This window comes from Diceros bicornis, chromosome 15, assembly GCF_020826845.1.
Source record: "Diceros bicornis minor isolate mBicDic1 chromosome 15, mDicBic1.mat.cur, whole genome shotgun sequence".
In the NCBI taxonomy this organism is placed as follows: domain Eukaryota; kingdom Metazoa; phylum Chordata; class Mammalia; order Perissodactyla; family Rhinocerotidae; genus Diceros; species Diceros bicornis.
Window position 1 is genome coordinate 15,750,931 of NC_080754.1, and position 17,843 is coordinate 15,768,773.

At 38.2% G+C, this 17,843-nt stretch overlaps 1 protein-coding gene across 2 annotated transcripts in view; it reads right to left on the reverse strand.

Moving 5' to 3' along the window:
* CFAP44 (cilia and flagella associated protein 44) overlaps positions 1-17,843 on the reverse strand; it is a 105,605-nt gene that overhangs the window by 64,728 nt on the left and 23,034 nt on the right. For both annotated transcript variants that reach the window (XM_058555793.1, XM_058555794.1), the window contains 9 exons: positions 13,581-13,797; positions 11,752-11,866; positions 8,925-9,089; positions 6,818-6,973; positions 6,363-6,410; positions 5,644-5,743; positions 4,998-5,092; positions 1,556-1,765; positions 817-927 (listed from right to left, as the gene is read on the reverse strand). In XM_058555793.1, coding sequence (XP_058411776.1) covers positions 817-927; positions 1,556-1,765; positions 4,998-5,092; positions 5,644-5,743; positions 6,363-6,410; positions 6,818-6,973; positions 8,925-9,089; positions 11,752-11,866; positions 13,581-13,797 — 1,217 coding nt within the window. The remainder of the gene's footprint in view (positions 1-816; positions 928-1,555; positions 1,766-4,997; positions 5,093-5,643; positions 5,744-6,362; positions 6,411-6,817; positions 6,974-8,924; positions 9,090-11,751; positions 11,867-13,580; positions 13,798-17,843) is intronic.

Sequence of the window (17,843 nt, forward strand, 5' to 3'; positions counted from 1 at the left end):
GAACATTTTTCCAAAGAAGACATATAGATGGCCAACAGGTACATGAAAAGATGCTCAACATCACTCGTCATCAGGGAAATGCAAATCAAAACCACAATAAGATATCACTTCACACTTGTTAGAATGGCTATTACCAAAATGACAAGAAATGCTGGCGAGGATGTGGAGAAAAGGGAACCCTTGGGCACTGCTGGTGGGAACATAAATCAGTGCAACCACCAGGAAAAACAAAATGGAGGTTCCTCAAAAAATTAAAAATAGAACTACCATATGATCTAGCAATTCCACTTCTGGATGTTTATCCAAAGAAAACGAAAACACTAACTCAAAAAGATATATGAACTCCCCTGTTCACTGAAATATTTACAATAGCCAAGACGTAGAAGCAACCTAAGTGTCCATCGATGGATGAATGGATAAAGAAAATGTGCGGGGGGTGTGTGTGTGTGTGTGAGTGTGTGTGTGTGTATAATATTGAAAGAAATATTATTCAGCCATAAAAAAGAATGAAATCTTGTCATTTGTGACAACATGGATGGGCCTTGAGGGTATTATGCTAGGTGAAATAAGTCAGAGAAAGACAATTACTGTATGATCTCATATACATGGAATCTAAACAAAACACAACAAAACCAAGCTCACAGATACAGAAAAGAGTGTGGTAGTTGCCAGAGGCAGGGCAAAATGGGTGAAAGGGGTCAGAAGGTATGAACTTCTAGTTATAAAATAAAGAAGCCATGGTATTCTCTATCTACCAGATTACTTCATTATGTAGTAATTGAGATTTAAGCATGAAGACAAATAAGAATTACTTACATGAGAGATCGAAGACCACATTAACTGGCAAACAGGTCCAGGAGTAGTAATATAACCAATTGGTTTATAATCCTTTTCCACTTCAAAGAAGAAAACAGTTTGATCTTTACTCTAAGAAAAAGAGAAATACCCGCCAAATATATATTATTATGAAATCTATTCCATAAAATACAAAGAAGCATTTAATAGCTATAGTATATCCACTGTATACTTATACCTACAATGATCATAGATCCCAGATTATTCTGGGAAAATTTTATTTCAAATATTGGCTTCATTTTTGCTATGAGAACATTTGACAAACTACGTGTTCCAGTACGTGGTTCTGAAGAAATGATCACCATACCTGTACCTAAGATTAATTCACAAAAAAAATTCCGCAATGCATATGCTCACCTATTAATGCATAAGGAATTTAATGATTATTCTCTTCATTTATGGCAGTTCTATATAAGAACATACCTATGCTATAAAATACTGATTATACATAAAACATCTTTCATGATTCCCAGTTGAAAATTTCTGCTATTTAAAATAAGCATTAGAACTCAATTTGTAAGAATATTTTAAAATGTCTTGCACAGACTACAGTGAAAAGATATGAATACAAACAAAGCAAAATATAGATATATTCTCGGAAATGAACATCAGCAAATAAGGCATCATCAAGTAGGAAGACAAATAAGGCAAGGTTACCCATGAAAGTTCAATAGGAAACAAAAGGAAATCGACTACTTACCCCTGTGGCTAGAATTTCTCCATCACGTTCATAAGCTAAAGCAGTGACACAAGCAGTATGGGGTTTGAAAACCTGTTTCAAACGAATATCTGCATCCATAATTTTCTTCCGTCCTGCAAAAACTGTGAGTCCTTTTGGATCATAAAGTTCAAGAATTCGAACAACCCCATCTTCGAATCCTACAACAATCTGTGCTCCAGTGTAGCTTACCTTGGAAAAAATTAAATGCAAGGGATCTGAAATTAGTTGATTAAGAAAGTTGAACTACATAACAAATACCTCTCTATTTTATTTATACTTAAGTAATTTAACATTGACTGCCCACTGGTAATTCCTTATACCACTTTCTGGTAAGCTCTATGTATTGTAGGGCAGTTCCTTATCACTGCTGACCATGAGGTAAACAATGGCAATTCAAACACTCAATGAGGAAACATTGGTGGAGCGTCTGTCTACCACGTGTCAGGCACCTGTCACCAGCAACCCGACTGTAAGCGTGAACAGTTTCCGTCCCTGGTTTCACAGAATTTACGGTCTAGTGGGAAGGACAGACATTAATCAATCACACAAACGAGTGTGGAATTATTAACTGAACTAAGTGCTAAGGAAAGAAACATATTTTCTGAGAGCATATAACAAAGAAAGCTGATCTAGACTGAGGGCTTCCTTAAGGAAGAGATAGTGGAACTGAGATCAGAAGGATGCCCAGGAAGTAACTAAACACAAGAAGGTGGGAGAAGCACTCCTGGGGAGAAGATACAGCTTTTACAGAGGTCATGTGGCAGGAAAGAATATAACTCAGGAAAAAGTTACAGTTTGACTATAGCAGACTAAGTAAGGGAGCAGGGCTTCCACAAGAGGCTGGAGAGGGAGATAAGCAGGCACCAAGCCACAAAGTGGCTTACGTGTCACAGTTGGGATAGTCTTCATCCCAAGAGCAGTGAGAAGTCACTAAAAGATTTTTAGTTGGGTGTTTGCTGGGGAAGGGGGTGTGACATGATCAGATTTGCTATTTCAGAAAACTCATCCTAGCTGCAGTGTGAAAAATAGATCTGAGACAGCCTAGATAGGATGCAGGGAGACCTTTGAAGAGATGGCTGCCTTACTCCAGGACAGTGACTGTGGTCACTTGGTCTGAGGTGGCATAGAAGAGATGTGGGATGTGGACATAGTTTAGAGAGAGGTATAATGGCCCTATTTGGTGAGGACTGGACATGGGGGATGAGGCAGAGGGAGGTGTCAGGGACAACTGAGGCATTTAGTGAGATGGGAAACACTGGAAGGGAGTCAGACGTGTGTGTGGTTTGTTGTTGCTATTATTGTTTTAGATGGAGGTGTGGCTAGGGTCAGCAGAAGATCATGAATTCAGTCTTGGACATGTTTAGTTCGAGGTCCTCTGAAGATCTCAAAATGGGGAGGACATATAGTCTGCAGTTTAGAGGAGAAGTCTGGGCTGGAGACTTAAATCTAGCAACGTCTGAATGTACTAAATCTGCTGTCTTGGAAGGCATTCAGGAGAAAGGTGAGAGCCCTGGTATTCTTTAGAGCAGAGTGATCATCCCTGAGGCCAGGCAGTCATGAGAATCTTGAGAATAATAAAAGTGTACTCCACCTAACTCCAGTTGAATGTTGTTCATTCAACAAACATTTACTAAATGTGTAAATATACCAGTAACTGTAGAGGCACGGGAACTGCAAAGAAGAATAAAGTATGGTTGTCACCATGAAGAACAAACAGTCTGGTGGGAAAGATATAAAATAAAGCAAAGCATCTTAGTAGATTATGATAAGTGCTATAAGAGAGGTCTATACACAGTCCTTAAAACACACACACAGATACTCACAGAGGAAAGAGTACCTATCTCTACTTGAAGGTGGGGTCATGGAGGGCTATGCAGAGATGATGTTTGACCTGAGCTGAGTCATAAAGAATGATGTGAGTTTTCCAGAAAGGCAAGGGGGTATGGAAAAGGGCATTTCAATTCTAGCATAATATCCATATGATCATTATTTGCATATAAGGCTAAAAAAGGAAACATTCTATGGACATCGCACAACCATCTGAAGAAATGATTCAATTATGTGGCTGTATTTTAAAGACTTCAGCTATGAGTGTAAATAGATTAGCATAAAGAGGGAGCCAGGTTTGGTAATCCAAATACTCTGTGGTTTCTACTTATTCGAGCTTCATCATTGTTCTGGCTCCATCCCCTGGCCTGAGTTCTTTTTCAGGTCCTGATCCCCTCATGGAATTCCCCTCCATTCTAGCCATCTCCACATCTATTTTGGTCCTGGAACATTTTCTCTTCAATTTCAACCCAAAACAGTAAGGATAAAACATTCCCTAAATACTCCCGTGACATTTTAAAATCATGGCTGCAAATTCTTTGATATGCCTCCCATGGAGAGGTGGGGTTTAAGTCCCTCCTCCCTTGAATCTGGGTGGGGCTCGTGACTGCTTCACCCAAAGGAGTATGGGACAAGTGACATTATGTGACTTCCGGGGCTAGGTCATAAAAGGCCAGCAGCTTCTGCCAGGTTTGCAGGAACAGTAGATCTTGGAGCCCTGAGCTGCCATGTAAGAAATACGTGACTGCCCTAAGCCATCATGTTGTGATGAAGCCCAAGCCACCACATGGAGAGGCCATTAGGTAAGCGCTCCTGTCGACATCCCAGCCTTCAACCCAGGTGCCAGACTTGTGATATAGAAGCCTTTAGATGATTCCAGGTCCCAACCATTCAAGTCTTTCCAGCTGAGTCTCCAGACACTATGAAGCAGAGATAATCCATCCCTGCTGTCACCTGTCTAAATTTCCAATCCACCGAGCATGGGTGCAAATCAAATGATTGCTGTTTTACACCACTGCATTTGGGGGTAGCTTATCACACAGCAATAGATAATGGAACAACTCCCTATCTCTGCCCAAATTTTTCCATAGTTCTTATCATTATCTAACATATCACATATTTTACTTATTTATTTTGTTTATTGTCTGTCTCTGCCTCCTGTCTTCCACTAGAGTATAAGCTGCATGAGGACAAGTATTTCTGTCTTTTCATTCATTGCTCTATTCCCAGAATCTAGAACAAGGCCCAGCACACATTGTAGGCACACTGGAAATATAAACAGAATGAATGAAATCCGAGTTAGCTGATAGCGGATAAATACACAAAGTTCTGTTGAGTAATTACTTGTAACATGAGACTATTACTAATGTTCAGGCGGCACAAAAACAAATTTTCATTAAAACAGGACCAAAACCACCACATTAGGAAGGTCTTGATATGATTTCTATCACATTCTGAATGAATAAATTAACTTAAAATTTTATTCTTCTCTAAAATCCAGAGTCAGAAAATACCTATATTTCCAAGAAATAGCACTGATAGACCATAATTACCAATAGATTCTGGTAGAAGTTTATTATAATAACAAACTTACCAGTTGGGGCACCCAAGCGAGGGCAGTACCTCCTTGTTTGAATTTCATCTGAGCCAAATGAGTTTTGCTAGCAAAATCATAGATTCGAATGGAGCCTATAGAAAGACAGTTTTAAAAGAAACAAATTATATACATAATTTCTTTTTAAATAACCTTGGCTCACTTTACATGTTCAGCATTATAACAAGGAATTTCATAAATAATTAAATCAACTGATAATCTAACAGCCTTTCTTTAGTCACAAATTTACATGTATTCCCTCAAGCAGGCAATCTGTAAACACGAATAATAAAGAAAACAACTGATGATTGACTGGTGGATCAATTTCACCTTGCACAGTCCACAGGCTCGGATAAGTCAAGAAGGAAGAAAGGAGATGGAAAGAAAAGGAACAGTACAAATGTGGATAACACCAAAAGGAAGAGCGTTTTCACCAGGAACTTACTGATTGTGCCCTTATTTTAATCTGTCACCATAACCACGGGTGCTGTATTTTGTGCCCTCCCCCTCCGCAAAAACTCCCTTCCATCAAGAGCATTCCTTGTTGGAAAAATTCTGAAATGCTTGTCATCAAACATATATAAAATTTGTATTGCAAACGAAACAAAAAGGGCCAGATTCATTTTCCTGAAGAGTTCCTACTTACAGTCCAAGGCAGTGGTGGCCATGAGATAAGTCAGAGGGGAGACGGCCAAGGCTTCGATGGCTCCAGAATGAAAGGAGAAGAGGCATTCTGGATCTTGGGTCTGACAATAAAAAGACAGAGATCCTGCTAGATCTCAAAGATAGGTTAACATAGAATCAAGGTCAAGTTTAAAGAAATGCCAATAGAACCCACCCAACGTGTGATTTTACTTGAAGAGAAATAAGAAAAAGTGTAATAACAGGTTAGAAAGAGCACTGGACTTTGGAATTCGGAGAATTGTGAGGAGAAACACAGTGCTGGTTTTGCAGTTATTGGCTGTGTGATGCAGCACAAGTCACTTCAAATGCCAGTTTCTATGTCGTAAAATGAGATGATGGCCACTGCCTGCCTACTCAACAGGGTAGCTGTGAGGATTACATGAGATGACATAAATCAAAATGCCATATGTTTATGAAAACTGTAAAGCACTGTACAATACTTTGTCATTGTCATTGGCCACTTTTCTGGTAAATTTTGCTATGAAATAGATCCTTTTTTTATGTAAAATAACAAGAGAGAGAAAGAGAGAAAATGAATGAATTCTCAGGAGTAGCACATGTTGAGCAAGAGTTTGATGGTAACAATGATCAAATATAGAGAAAGATAAAGTATCTTTTAAAGAAAAATAACAAAGATTTTTATTATAAAAATTAGGAAGAAAATAAGAACAGGCAACTTACGATATTTGAAAAACTAAGGTCAAGCTTCCATATGGCTCCACCGGCATCCTAAAAAATTAAATAACTAATAATATTTTATCATTTTGAACTTTTATCAAATTAAAAGAATTTTATTCCTATGATTTAGCTAAAGAACAAACAATAACAAAAGCTTACGTATATTTTAAAGTGTGATTGAAATTTAACAAAAGCAACTTCTATATATCTTAGAACACAAACCACAAAATAAATGAAGCAATCTCATAATATTTACAGTCAGTTTAACATAATTAAAATTCTAATTGGTTTTCTGTGTATAAAAGATAGGTCAATTAATTACCAAAATTCAGGAACTCTTCATTGAAGTATCAATAGTAGTCAATAGTGCAACGGACTTACGGTGACAATAAATTTTACTACTATTTTAATTTTATGTCCAGATAACTTTAAAGAGCAGAGAGAAGAGTGTAGCTTACCTGAGCCAACCAAAAGTTACTTCCAGGTTCGTTCATTTTTATCATAGAGAAGAGTTTGACGTTCTTGTCTACTTGAAGTTCGTTAATGGGCTCGATCTCTAACAATCCAGTCTCGTCTATAGTATCAGCAGTGTCTATCGTCTCAAAATCCCATATCTTATAAAATAATGAAATACTTTAATCAATAAGCAGTCTCTGAATATACATTTTCTAAGCCAGAAAGGCCCCAATTTTTTTTTCAAAAGTCATTTCTTCTTGTTCCATGAAAATTCATAATGAGTAGGTGTAATCAGAACACCAGCCAAAACCCATCCCCTGGGATTTTGCTCTGAACTGGGGGATGATGTATTATTATAGTTTTCTTTATATTTATAGAGATTAGTGAGAAAATACAGCCCTGAATAAGAGTTCTATTTTGCCCAAAGTAAACTTTATTTCAAGGTTTCTGTCAGGTCTTTCTGCAGATAAAGTGGCCATAAGGAGGAAGTGGTTCAGTCGTTCAGCAAGATATTATAATGAGCCGTGATTTATATACAGTGGTGGGCCCCTTAATGGGGCCCCCATTAATCATCTTGCTTAATGATTCAAGTACTACCTTCATTACAAACAGAGAAAATGGATGTAGATGACGTCTTCACGCGAAAAATATTTCTCTTTCTTGTCATTGATTTAGACTGTCCTATTCAGAAAAGGATTGTTGTTCTTGGGCTAGGAGACCAGATGCTACAGGAAAGATGAGGGAGTACAGTTTCACCTCATGTGCCAGAGACACCCAGAAGGACTTCCTCTGTGAAGTGCCAAAGCCCACTCCAGATGGTTCTGTTGACATACCCTGCCATGTTGTCCTAGACTCCATAACTCAGACTTTGGGAAAGTAACTTTGAGAAGACTGGTGTTGTCCCATAGATTAGCCTCGTGGGGGAGAGTCTCAGATCCTAGGGCCAGGCTAACTCCTGGGAGCTGGGGTAGGTTTTCCTTAAAGGGTGAGAGGTGGAGATTTCCAACGAAAAGAACTGAAGAGACGAGGGCGGACTTTGAAAAGAGATGCAAGGTCAGAAATTAGTGGTGTCTGTGAAGGATCCTCTGTGAAATCTTTAACTTTTTCTCTTGAGATATTCTTCCACTTGGTATTTTGATATTTTAGGGTAACATATATCTCGGAAGGATAGTGAATATATTGTAGGACAAAATAAAGGACATAAAAGATTCTCAGAGTAATGAGTAAAATCTAACAAGATTAAATTTAATATGGTAAATGTAAAAAAATTATGCTTGGGTTCAAAAAGCCAATGGTAGAAGGATAGTCTGTGGGAGACATGGCTTAAACAATATATTAGACATAGTAAGCTCAACAGGTGTCAGAATGACCAGGCTGTTTTTAAAAAGAGCTATTTTAAAAGAAAGGCGAGAGAACACTACCACTTTCTTATGAAAGGCCTCAGGAGGAACATGTACCAAGGGGACCACAAGGCAAATCACAAGACTCCAGGTTTGCAGGATCAGCAGGGTACACGACACAGCTGGGTGGAGAAGAGGTGTGACAACAACCGGGGGACACAGATGCTGGAGCAACATTCCAGCTTAGCCCACTCTCTGGGCAGGAGAGTGTCCATAGGTGAGGACAAGTGAGCCCACCCATGGAAGGAGCAATGAGAGGGAAGCATCCATAGGCAGATCCTATCAGCTTACCTTTGAGTGTATTTCTAATTGTAACCTCAGTAAAAAATAACTAACAAATGTTTGGCACTTTTGTCCCTAGAAAATGACCCATTCATACCGGACATTTAGGAAGGATATCTGTGTCCACTGTTGATATCATGCTAACATGGGTTTTCATTTTCTGAAGCTACTATTTCAACAACAGAATCAAAATACCAAAAGGTCCCCTCAGAAAATTTCAGGGCTAAGACGCTGTAAGTTAATTTTGACTAGAATTTAAATACCACAGGAGAAGCATTATTTAAAATGAATTTGCCCTTGGGGGTAAATGACCACTGATCTCCTTCATAAAGTGACCTTTGTGAGAAATAAAAATCTAATGAAACCAATAAGATGATCTGCAAGGCTTAGATGTGGGTGCTACTGTCCGAGTATCAAGAAAACTTACCCTAACACATCCGTCTGACCCAATGGTGATGACTTCACCCTCATCCAGCACTATCTGGTTGATGGGACCCTGGTGACAAGTCTTCCTTGCAGCCCGACAGAGCTCGACTTTGATGAGGCCACCTTCCCAAACCAGCATGTTGCCCCATTCTGACCCTGAGAGCACCTGGCAGGTGTGCGGAAAGAAAGGTATGTGCATTACCACAGACAAATGGGTATATTTATGCCTCAAATAGCAGGTGAGAATTATTTTTTTTACAGATTATTTTTCTTGGTTATGAAAGTAAAAAATTTTAAATATGGAAAAATAAAATATAGATACAAAAACTCACTACCCCAGAAACAACCACTAATCATTTTTTGATGTATTTCTTCCCAATGTTATGCATGGTATTACATCATTGTGATTAGGCTGTATGTTGCTGGTGATTTTTCAAATATATCTAAAATATATTTCTCTGTACATCTCTTAAGGACATAATCCAGGAGTGGAATTACTGGGTCAAAAGTTAGGGACATGTTTAAAGTTTTTGATACACAAGATTCTACTTAATTGTGATAATATCAAACGTTATGTTTGGGAAGTTGTGAGGCCATTGCCGAACTCAGCAGATTATAGGATAACAGTACTCCATTTCCAACAAGGATAATCATCTGGAACTACCTCACATTAAGCCATTTAATTCAGCACTTCCCACAGTACGTGCCAGCAAACACTAGTTCTTAGAATGTTTACCAGGTGTTACATAACAAGTAATTCTAATTGAATATTGACTCAGTGCCAAGCATTGCTTGAGCATTTTACATATGTTATTTAATCCTAAAAACCATACAAACTAGGTACATTTATTGGGGATACCATGTACAGTTGTTCAAGTTGGGCACTTTATTTTCCCAAAAGAGACAGTTTTTCTCATTCACAGAAAGAAACCATGTGGGCCAATGGAAGCCCCACTATTATTATCCCCATTTTATAAACGAAAAAACTGAAGCACAGAACAGTTAAGTAGCTTGCCCAAAATTACCCAGAGGAGTTAGGATTCTAAACCAGGCACTGTGGCTCAAAAGCACCTGTTCTGACTAATATTTCCCAGAAGACAGATGCTAGGATAGACAGAGTCAAACGCGTTTCTCCTCTCCAGGACCCCTTGGAAGCTTTAATACAGAAGTGTTCACTGGGAATCACCAAGAGGAATCTCTATATACAAAGGCATTTGACCAGGAAAGTCTTATTTTCACAGAGCTTCTGTGCAGACTATGTTCCATGGAACACCCTTTGGGAAACTGACCTAATTCTCACCGTCCTGCTCGTGGATTCTGCATTCCAACCTACCTCTCCCCCAGAGTAACCTAGGACCTTACTCGTCTTCTCCACCTCTTGAGTCTACCTATTCTTACCTATTCCACCTGGTATTAAGCCTCAGCCCACTTGTGGTAGAGTCTTTATTTAGACTTGTTTTCTTCTGTCCAGTGACTAAAGCCACCAAAAGTCACCACAGCCTATAAGGCATTCCTTTCTGAAATGTCATTCATGTCTAACTTTCCTTTTACATTTGTCCTCAGAAAAGTCTAGGCCCTCATCACCTCTTCTTAGATGAAAGCAACATCTTTCTTCCTAACTCCTCTCTTTGACTCCAGATTTCCCTTCCTCTAATTCACTTGGCATTCTGTGGCCAAATCTACCTGTAACTTCTTTCGTTTGCAACTCTACTCTTCCAATGTATAATCGTTCTTCCTGGCTGTTAAACTCCTCGGACACTAGGACCCAACCATGCCTCTCAGTCTAATTTCCCACTCTTTCCCAATATGAATGCTTTATTTTAATTAGCCCTCCAAATATATGGTATTTTTTCCTAACTCTAAGCATTTCCTTTTGTGGCTTTCTCATTTAAAAAGGCTTCCTTTTTCCCCTACATCTACACAAACTCCAATAAACTGTTTTAAGATATGTCTCTTACCACATTTTTAATGATGGTTGTATTGATTTTTATCTTAGCTTAATCCTTACAGTATTCAGAATTTGAAGTTGGGATGATTTACAATCATCTCATAAGTTTGGACATATAGTTTAGCCAACATCCAAGGCTTCTTCTTTCCTCCTATACACCACGATTTCTAATTGAGAATAACTCAGGAGGTAGACGACTAGATCATTTGGTTCCTTACAGTAATACATGAGTACTTGTATGCTGGCATTTATTTATAAATGAGATGATCACACATATCACCCTAACAGGAAACCAAATGCAAAATTAATGGATAACTGATCCTATAGGCAACATGCCTATAAATTTGTAAGAGGAAGAGAGGAAATAAACTAACAATATTAAAGAATAAACTAACGGATTAAAGTTGCAGAGTTACAGATGCCACTGTAAAGTGGCTCAATCTTCCTGAATAATCTGACAATAAAAACAAAGGCCACAAGACAGTATGTAACTTTTGACCCGGTAAGTCCTCTTGAAGCAGCATGGAAAAGAAAAGAGGGGGGAAAGATAAACATTATAAACAGTGCAACTCCCTGTCATGATTAAAAGTGACAAGAGTGTCACTATGTTAATATACGGAAATGCTTGCATCTTTTGTGTGTATAACAAAGAAAAACACAAAAAAATGATGCATACATGTGGATTATGACGACTTCACGGAAATACATTAATTAAAATTGACAATCTGAAGAGGGAAAAGCAAATGTTCATTATATTCACAATTATCATATCTGTTATTGCTAATATTGGCAAGGCTTTTTAGAATGTCTAATGTGCTTTCATATGTGTCTGTCACTTGAAAACATAATTTTATTATGGTAGAATCATGACTGTGCTCACTTTCCCATCCGGGAGCTCCATGTAACCTTCTATATCAGTAGTGGCTGTTTTGCCAAACCGACCTAGTGAACCCTGAAGCTTGAGACCAGTGAATGTTAGAGCCATTTCCCAGAACCTGCAAACAAACAAGAAAGAGACTGAACGTACCTCAAAGAAGTTTTATTTATTTTTATTTTAATATGATCCAAGTATTTACATATCTCATAGTCACATATGTTATTTATTCATTCATCTGATTGGTAAGTATTAAGTATCTACTATCTGTCAGGCAAAGTTCTAGGCAACATAAATTCAGCATTGAGCAAAACAGACAAAAAAAAATTTTTATGACTTTGTAAAATATAAAATCTTATATTTTAGAGTTGTGCTGTCCTATGCAGTAGCCACTAGCCAAATCTGACTATTTTAATTTATATTTAGAGTAATTAACACTAAATAAAATTTAAAAATCAATGTTTAGGTCAGACCGGCCAGTTTCAAGTGCTCAATAGCTACATGTGGCTAGTGTCTACTGAATTGGACAGCACAGAACATTTCCACCATGGCAGAAAGTTCTATTGGATAGTACCATTTTTTCCAAAAGTTTTCCAAAAAATTCCAATTTACTTGCTGTGTAACTTTGAGTGATTTTCTTTGTCACACTGTACCTTCATTTTCTTATGTATAAAATGGGAATATCAGTAGCACCTACCTCATAGAATTGCTAAAAAACTCTTAGAACAGTGCCTGGCACATGAAAACAATCAATAAATGTTAGTTACAGTCTAAACAAATGAACAGTTAGAATGATGAAAATTATGTAGAAAAAAGAATCTGGCCTACCAACAGGAAATAAAATAGATAATGGGAGGTATCCACAGCCAATAATATGAAGTCAAAAGCCTAAACGACCAACACCCTTCTCCGAGGCTATCGTAGGTCCCCTGATCATATGTTTCCACATTCTCGTCTTTCCTTTATAACACTTCACATGTGAAATTGTTCAATGTCTATCTTTCCCCAAAGATATAGTGCATAGAAAATATGCATTTCACTAAATGATGGGAATATGTAAGGAACTGGAAATGTTTAGCCTATAGCTAGCAGAGGGTTATTTGAGAATTCCCCCAAGATTACATTTAAAAATCTGTTCAATTATTCTGTATTTCTAATGAATGAATAAGAAGAAGACCAGGTTTAAATTGTAATAGGAGGAATTTAGGATAGATAAAAATGTCTTTCTCATAGACGCTGGGAATCAAGTTGCAGGCAGCTCGAGGGTGGTGGTAGAAGGCTGTTAAAGAAATGCAGGAGACAGGGTGCAACAAAGATAGAGGACAAAATCATTCTATCTTGGAAATAGATCAGGGCATGATATAATGAAAAAGTCAGGAAATTTAGAGCCCGAGACCTGAGGGTCCTGTGTCAGGAATGATTCTGTTATAATTCTTGTCTTACAGATGAAGACTGAGCTCAGAGACATCAAAATGATTTATCCATCATACAGTATTGCTACAACAAATTTAACAGTGGAGCTGAAGCCCAATATGAGTTTGCAAACACCATGCCAATGTTAGTAAGACATTATACAAACTCCTTTAGGAAGTGAAGCCTTCAAGAAGACAGCGGGCTAAATTTAAAATCCCTTCTTTTATCTTTGCTGTTTGCATAATTTAATAAATCCCCATATTGAATTAGAAAAACTACACTACTAGTTAGCTTTAAAAAGATCACATTTAAAAATTATCCTAATGTTAACAACATCAGCAAAAATGTCTCCAGCTGGTGGATCTTCTTAGAAAATATCCTTACAATAATTGACTAGCACCTATATTGGTCGCATGACCTACTTGATGTGGCCTGATCCCGATGTCGTAAGCTGCTCATCATCTTCAGGATTGAAAGTGACCTTAAAAACTTCCTGGGAAAAAGCTTTTGTCCTCAGTATGGGCTGCTCTTCTTTCCAATTCCAGATGGTCAGTGTGTGGTCCGGGCTACCACCAACAGAGGCTAGCAAGGTACCGTCATAGTTAAAGTCCACATAAGCATAGCCCAGATCAGTCCCATCTGAAAGGACGAATGGGAATCCAATGAACAGGGGCAACATTTATTTCATTTTCAAAAGTGTATTATCAAAAAAAAGGGGGGGGGAGAGAACAAGCGAGTACCCTTGGTGATGTGTTGATGGAAGAATGTCAAGAATCCCCTAAAAAACAATTCTAAAACCATCCATCACCCTTGGCTGTAGAATGAATTACATGATATGAGGGGGAAGAGGGATGAAATCTTAACCACATTTTACATGAGAAAAATATTTTAAGAACATATTCCATTTTATGAAGTGGGGCGGGGGGACACAAAAGCATGTTAGATAACAGAAAGAAATCAATCTATAATTTAAAATTTGTCATTGAAAAATTCACAAAATAAAAATTGATGACTTGAGGTTGCTGGTTACGCGTGTAAGGAGCTTGGAAGTCACCATTCTGTCCTAACAACAAGTAAAAAGCTGAACAGACTGAAAAATCAACAACTCTTCTTGGATCCCAAACAGGGGGAAGGACACAGGGCAAACTGCTGTCCCCAACACTGGAGAGAGCAACAGGTGAATACAAGGATTTGCAACTTACCAGGGCAACCGAGTGACCAAGTGCCAGGGTAGTAAAACTTGAACTGTAACTCACGAATTGCCAGAGACTCAGTGTGGACAAGTCTGAGAGTTAAAAACTCCGGGGGCAGGGGGTGATAGGTGGAGTGCAGCCTGGTGATGTAGTAGTTGGGTTCCAGTACTCTGCTTCGCCAGCCCGGGGTCCACAGGTTTGGATCTCGGGAGTGGACCTACACACCGCTTATCAAGCCATGCTGTGGCGGGCATGCCATATAAAGTAGAGGGAGATGGGCACGGATGTTTTCCCAGGACCAATCTTCCTCAGCAAAAAGAGGAGGATTGGCAACAGATGTTAGCTCAGGGCTAATCTTCCTCACCAAAAAAAAAAAAAAAACACTCCAGGGGGACCCAGTCACAAGGTGGTCCCAACAATACTGTGAGATTTTCCTCCAGGAGCTTGACCAGGTTCCCACAATAAATACCTAGAAAAATCCCCTTGGTCTTCTGGCAGGGAGAGGGGAAAAGGGACCATTTTGAAACATACCAGAGTGCTCTGTTCTTCTTAATAAGGCCTTCCCTCAGGGGAAACTAGTTAACCAGAGCCTAACCTGCTGGATATTGTCACAGCCTAACTCACCCGGGAGAAGGAAACACCCAACTCCAGCCCACTCTAGCCATCCTGTCCCACCTAAGCAGAGAGAAAAATACTGAGAAATATTTGTGAAGTTCACAGTCCAGAGGCATCGGCTCACTAAAAATTGAGACCTAATCCTAGCACTATAGAACGTTTCCACCCACACCCACCTCACCAACACGTTGCTAAGGGCCTGTTGACAGCAGTTCTTTTTACCCAGTACATCAGGTACAGCTATCCAGGAAAAATTACAAGGCATATCAAAAGGCAAAAACACAATTTGAAGAGACAGAGCAAGCATCAGAACCAGACACGGCACAGATGTTGGAAGTATCAGAACAAGAATTTAAAACAACTATGATTAACGTGCTAGAAGGGCTCTAACGGATAAAGCAGACAACACGCAAGAACAGATGGGCACTGGAAGCAGAGAGATGGAAATCCTAAGAGCCAAAATGAAATGCTAGAGATCAAAAACACTGTAACAGAGGTGAAGAGTGCCTTTGATGGGCTTTTTAGGAGACTGGACATGGCTGAGGAAAGAATCTCTGAGCTGTAGGATATATCAATAGAATCTTCAAAAAGCAAAGAGAATAAAGATTGATAAAAACAGAACAGAATATCCAAGGACTGTGGGACAACTACAAAAAGTGTAACAATATGTGACGGGAAGACCAGAAGGAAAAGAGAAAGGAATAGATGAAAACATTAGAAACAATAATGACAATTTCCCCCAAATTATTGTCAGACACCAAACCACAGATCCAAGAAGCTCAGAGAACACCAACCAGGATAAATGCCCAAAAAACTATAGAAAATGAAAGATAAAGAAAAAAATCCTGAAAAAAGCCATAAGGGGGGAAAAAACACCTTACCTATGGAAGAACAAAGATAAGAATTACATCCAACTTCCCCTTAGAAACCATGCAAGTAAGAAGAGAATGGAGTGAAATATTTCAAGTATTGAGACAAACACCTAGAATTCTGCACCCAGTGAAATTATCCTTCAAAAGTGACATATAAAGACTTTCTGAGACAAACAAACATTGAGGGAATTTGTTTCCAGTTGACTTGCCTTGTAAGAAATGTTAAAAGAAGGCCAGCCCCGTGGCTTAGTGGTTAGGTGCGCACGCTCCGCTACCGGTGGCCCAGGTTCAGATCCCGGGTGCGCACCGACGCACTGCTTCTCCGGCCCTGCTGAGGTGGCGTCCCACGTACAGCAACTAGAAAGGATGTGCAACTATGACATACAACTATCTACTGGGGCCTTGGGGAGAAAAAGGGGAAAAAAAGGGGGAAGGATTGGCAATAGGTGTTAGCTCAGGGCCAGTCTTCCTCAGCAAAAAAAAAAAAAAAAAGAGGAGGATTGGCATGGATGTTAGCTCAGGGCTAATCTACCTCACAAAAAAAAAAAAGAAATGTTAAAAGAAGTTCTTTAGAGAGAAGGAACATAATATGTCAGAAACTCAGATCTATACACAGAAAGGAAGAACATTAGAGAAGGAATAAGTGAAGACAAAATAAAATGTTTTATTTTTCTGAATCTTAATTGATCTAAGAGATAATAGTTTGTTTAAAATAATAATAGCAACAATGTATTCAATTATGTATGCTTATGTATATATGTATGCTTATATATAAGTGAAATGAATGCTTAAATATAAGCTAGCTTATATTTAAGTAAAATGAATGTAAGCTTATACATAAATGAAATGAATGACAGCAAGGATACAAAGAACTGGAGGAAGGAATTATGATTATTTTGTTATTATAAGGTACTCACACTACCTGTGAAGTGGTATACTGTTATTTGAAAGTGGACTTTGATTAGGTGTAAATGTATATTGCAAACTATAGGGCAACCACTAAAAAAACTATAAAAAAAAAAAAGTATAACATATGCTAAGAAAGGAGAGAAAATGGAATCATATAACACGTTCAATTAAAATCACAAAAGGCAGAAAAGAGTGGAAGATAAACAAAGGAACAAAGAACAAGTGCAACAAATAGAAAACTAACAAATATGATAGATATTAATCCAACTATATCAATAATCACTTTGAATATCAATGGTCTAAATGCGTCAATTAAAAGACAGAGATTGTCACAGTGGATCAAAAAATATGACCCAACTCTACATCAAATATAAAGACACATGTAGATTAAAAGTAATGAATGAGAAAAATACACCATGCTAACACTACTCAAAAGAAAGCAGGAGCAGCTGTATTAATTTCAGACAGAGCAGACTTCGAAGTAAGGAAAATTGTCAGGGATAAAGAAGGGCATTACAAAATGATAAAGGGGTCAATTCTCCAAGAAGGCATAACAATTCTTAACGTGTAAGCCCCTAACAACAGAGCATCAAACTACAGGAGGCAAAAACAGAACTGCAAAGAGAAATGGACGAATCCACTACCATAGTTGGAAACTTCAACACCTCTCTCTCAGAAATGGGCAGATCCAACAGGCAGAAAATCAGTAAGGACATAGTTGAACTCAAAAACACCATCAATCAACTGGATATAATTGACATCTAGAGACTACTTCCTCCAACAACAGCCGAATACACATTTTTCTCAAGCTCACGTGTAACATTCACCAAGATAGACCACATCCTGGGTCATAAAGCACACTAACAAATTTAAAAGAATGCAAATCAGACATTGTCTGTTTTCAGACCACAATGGAATTAAAATAGAAATCAGTAACAGAAAGACAACTGGAAAATATCAAAATACGTGGAGGTTAAAGGATACACTTCTAAATAACACATGGGTCAAAGAAGAAATCTCAAGAGAAATTTAAAAATATTTTGAACTAAATGAAAATGAAAACACAACTTAAAATTGAAATTGATTAGTAACCCCA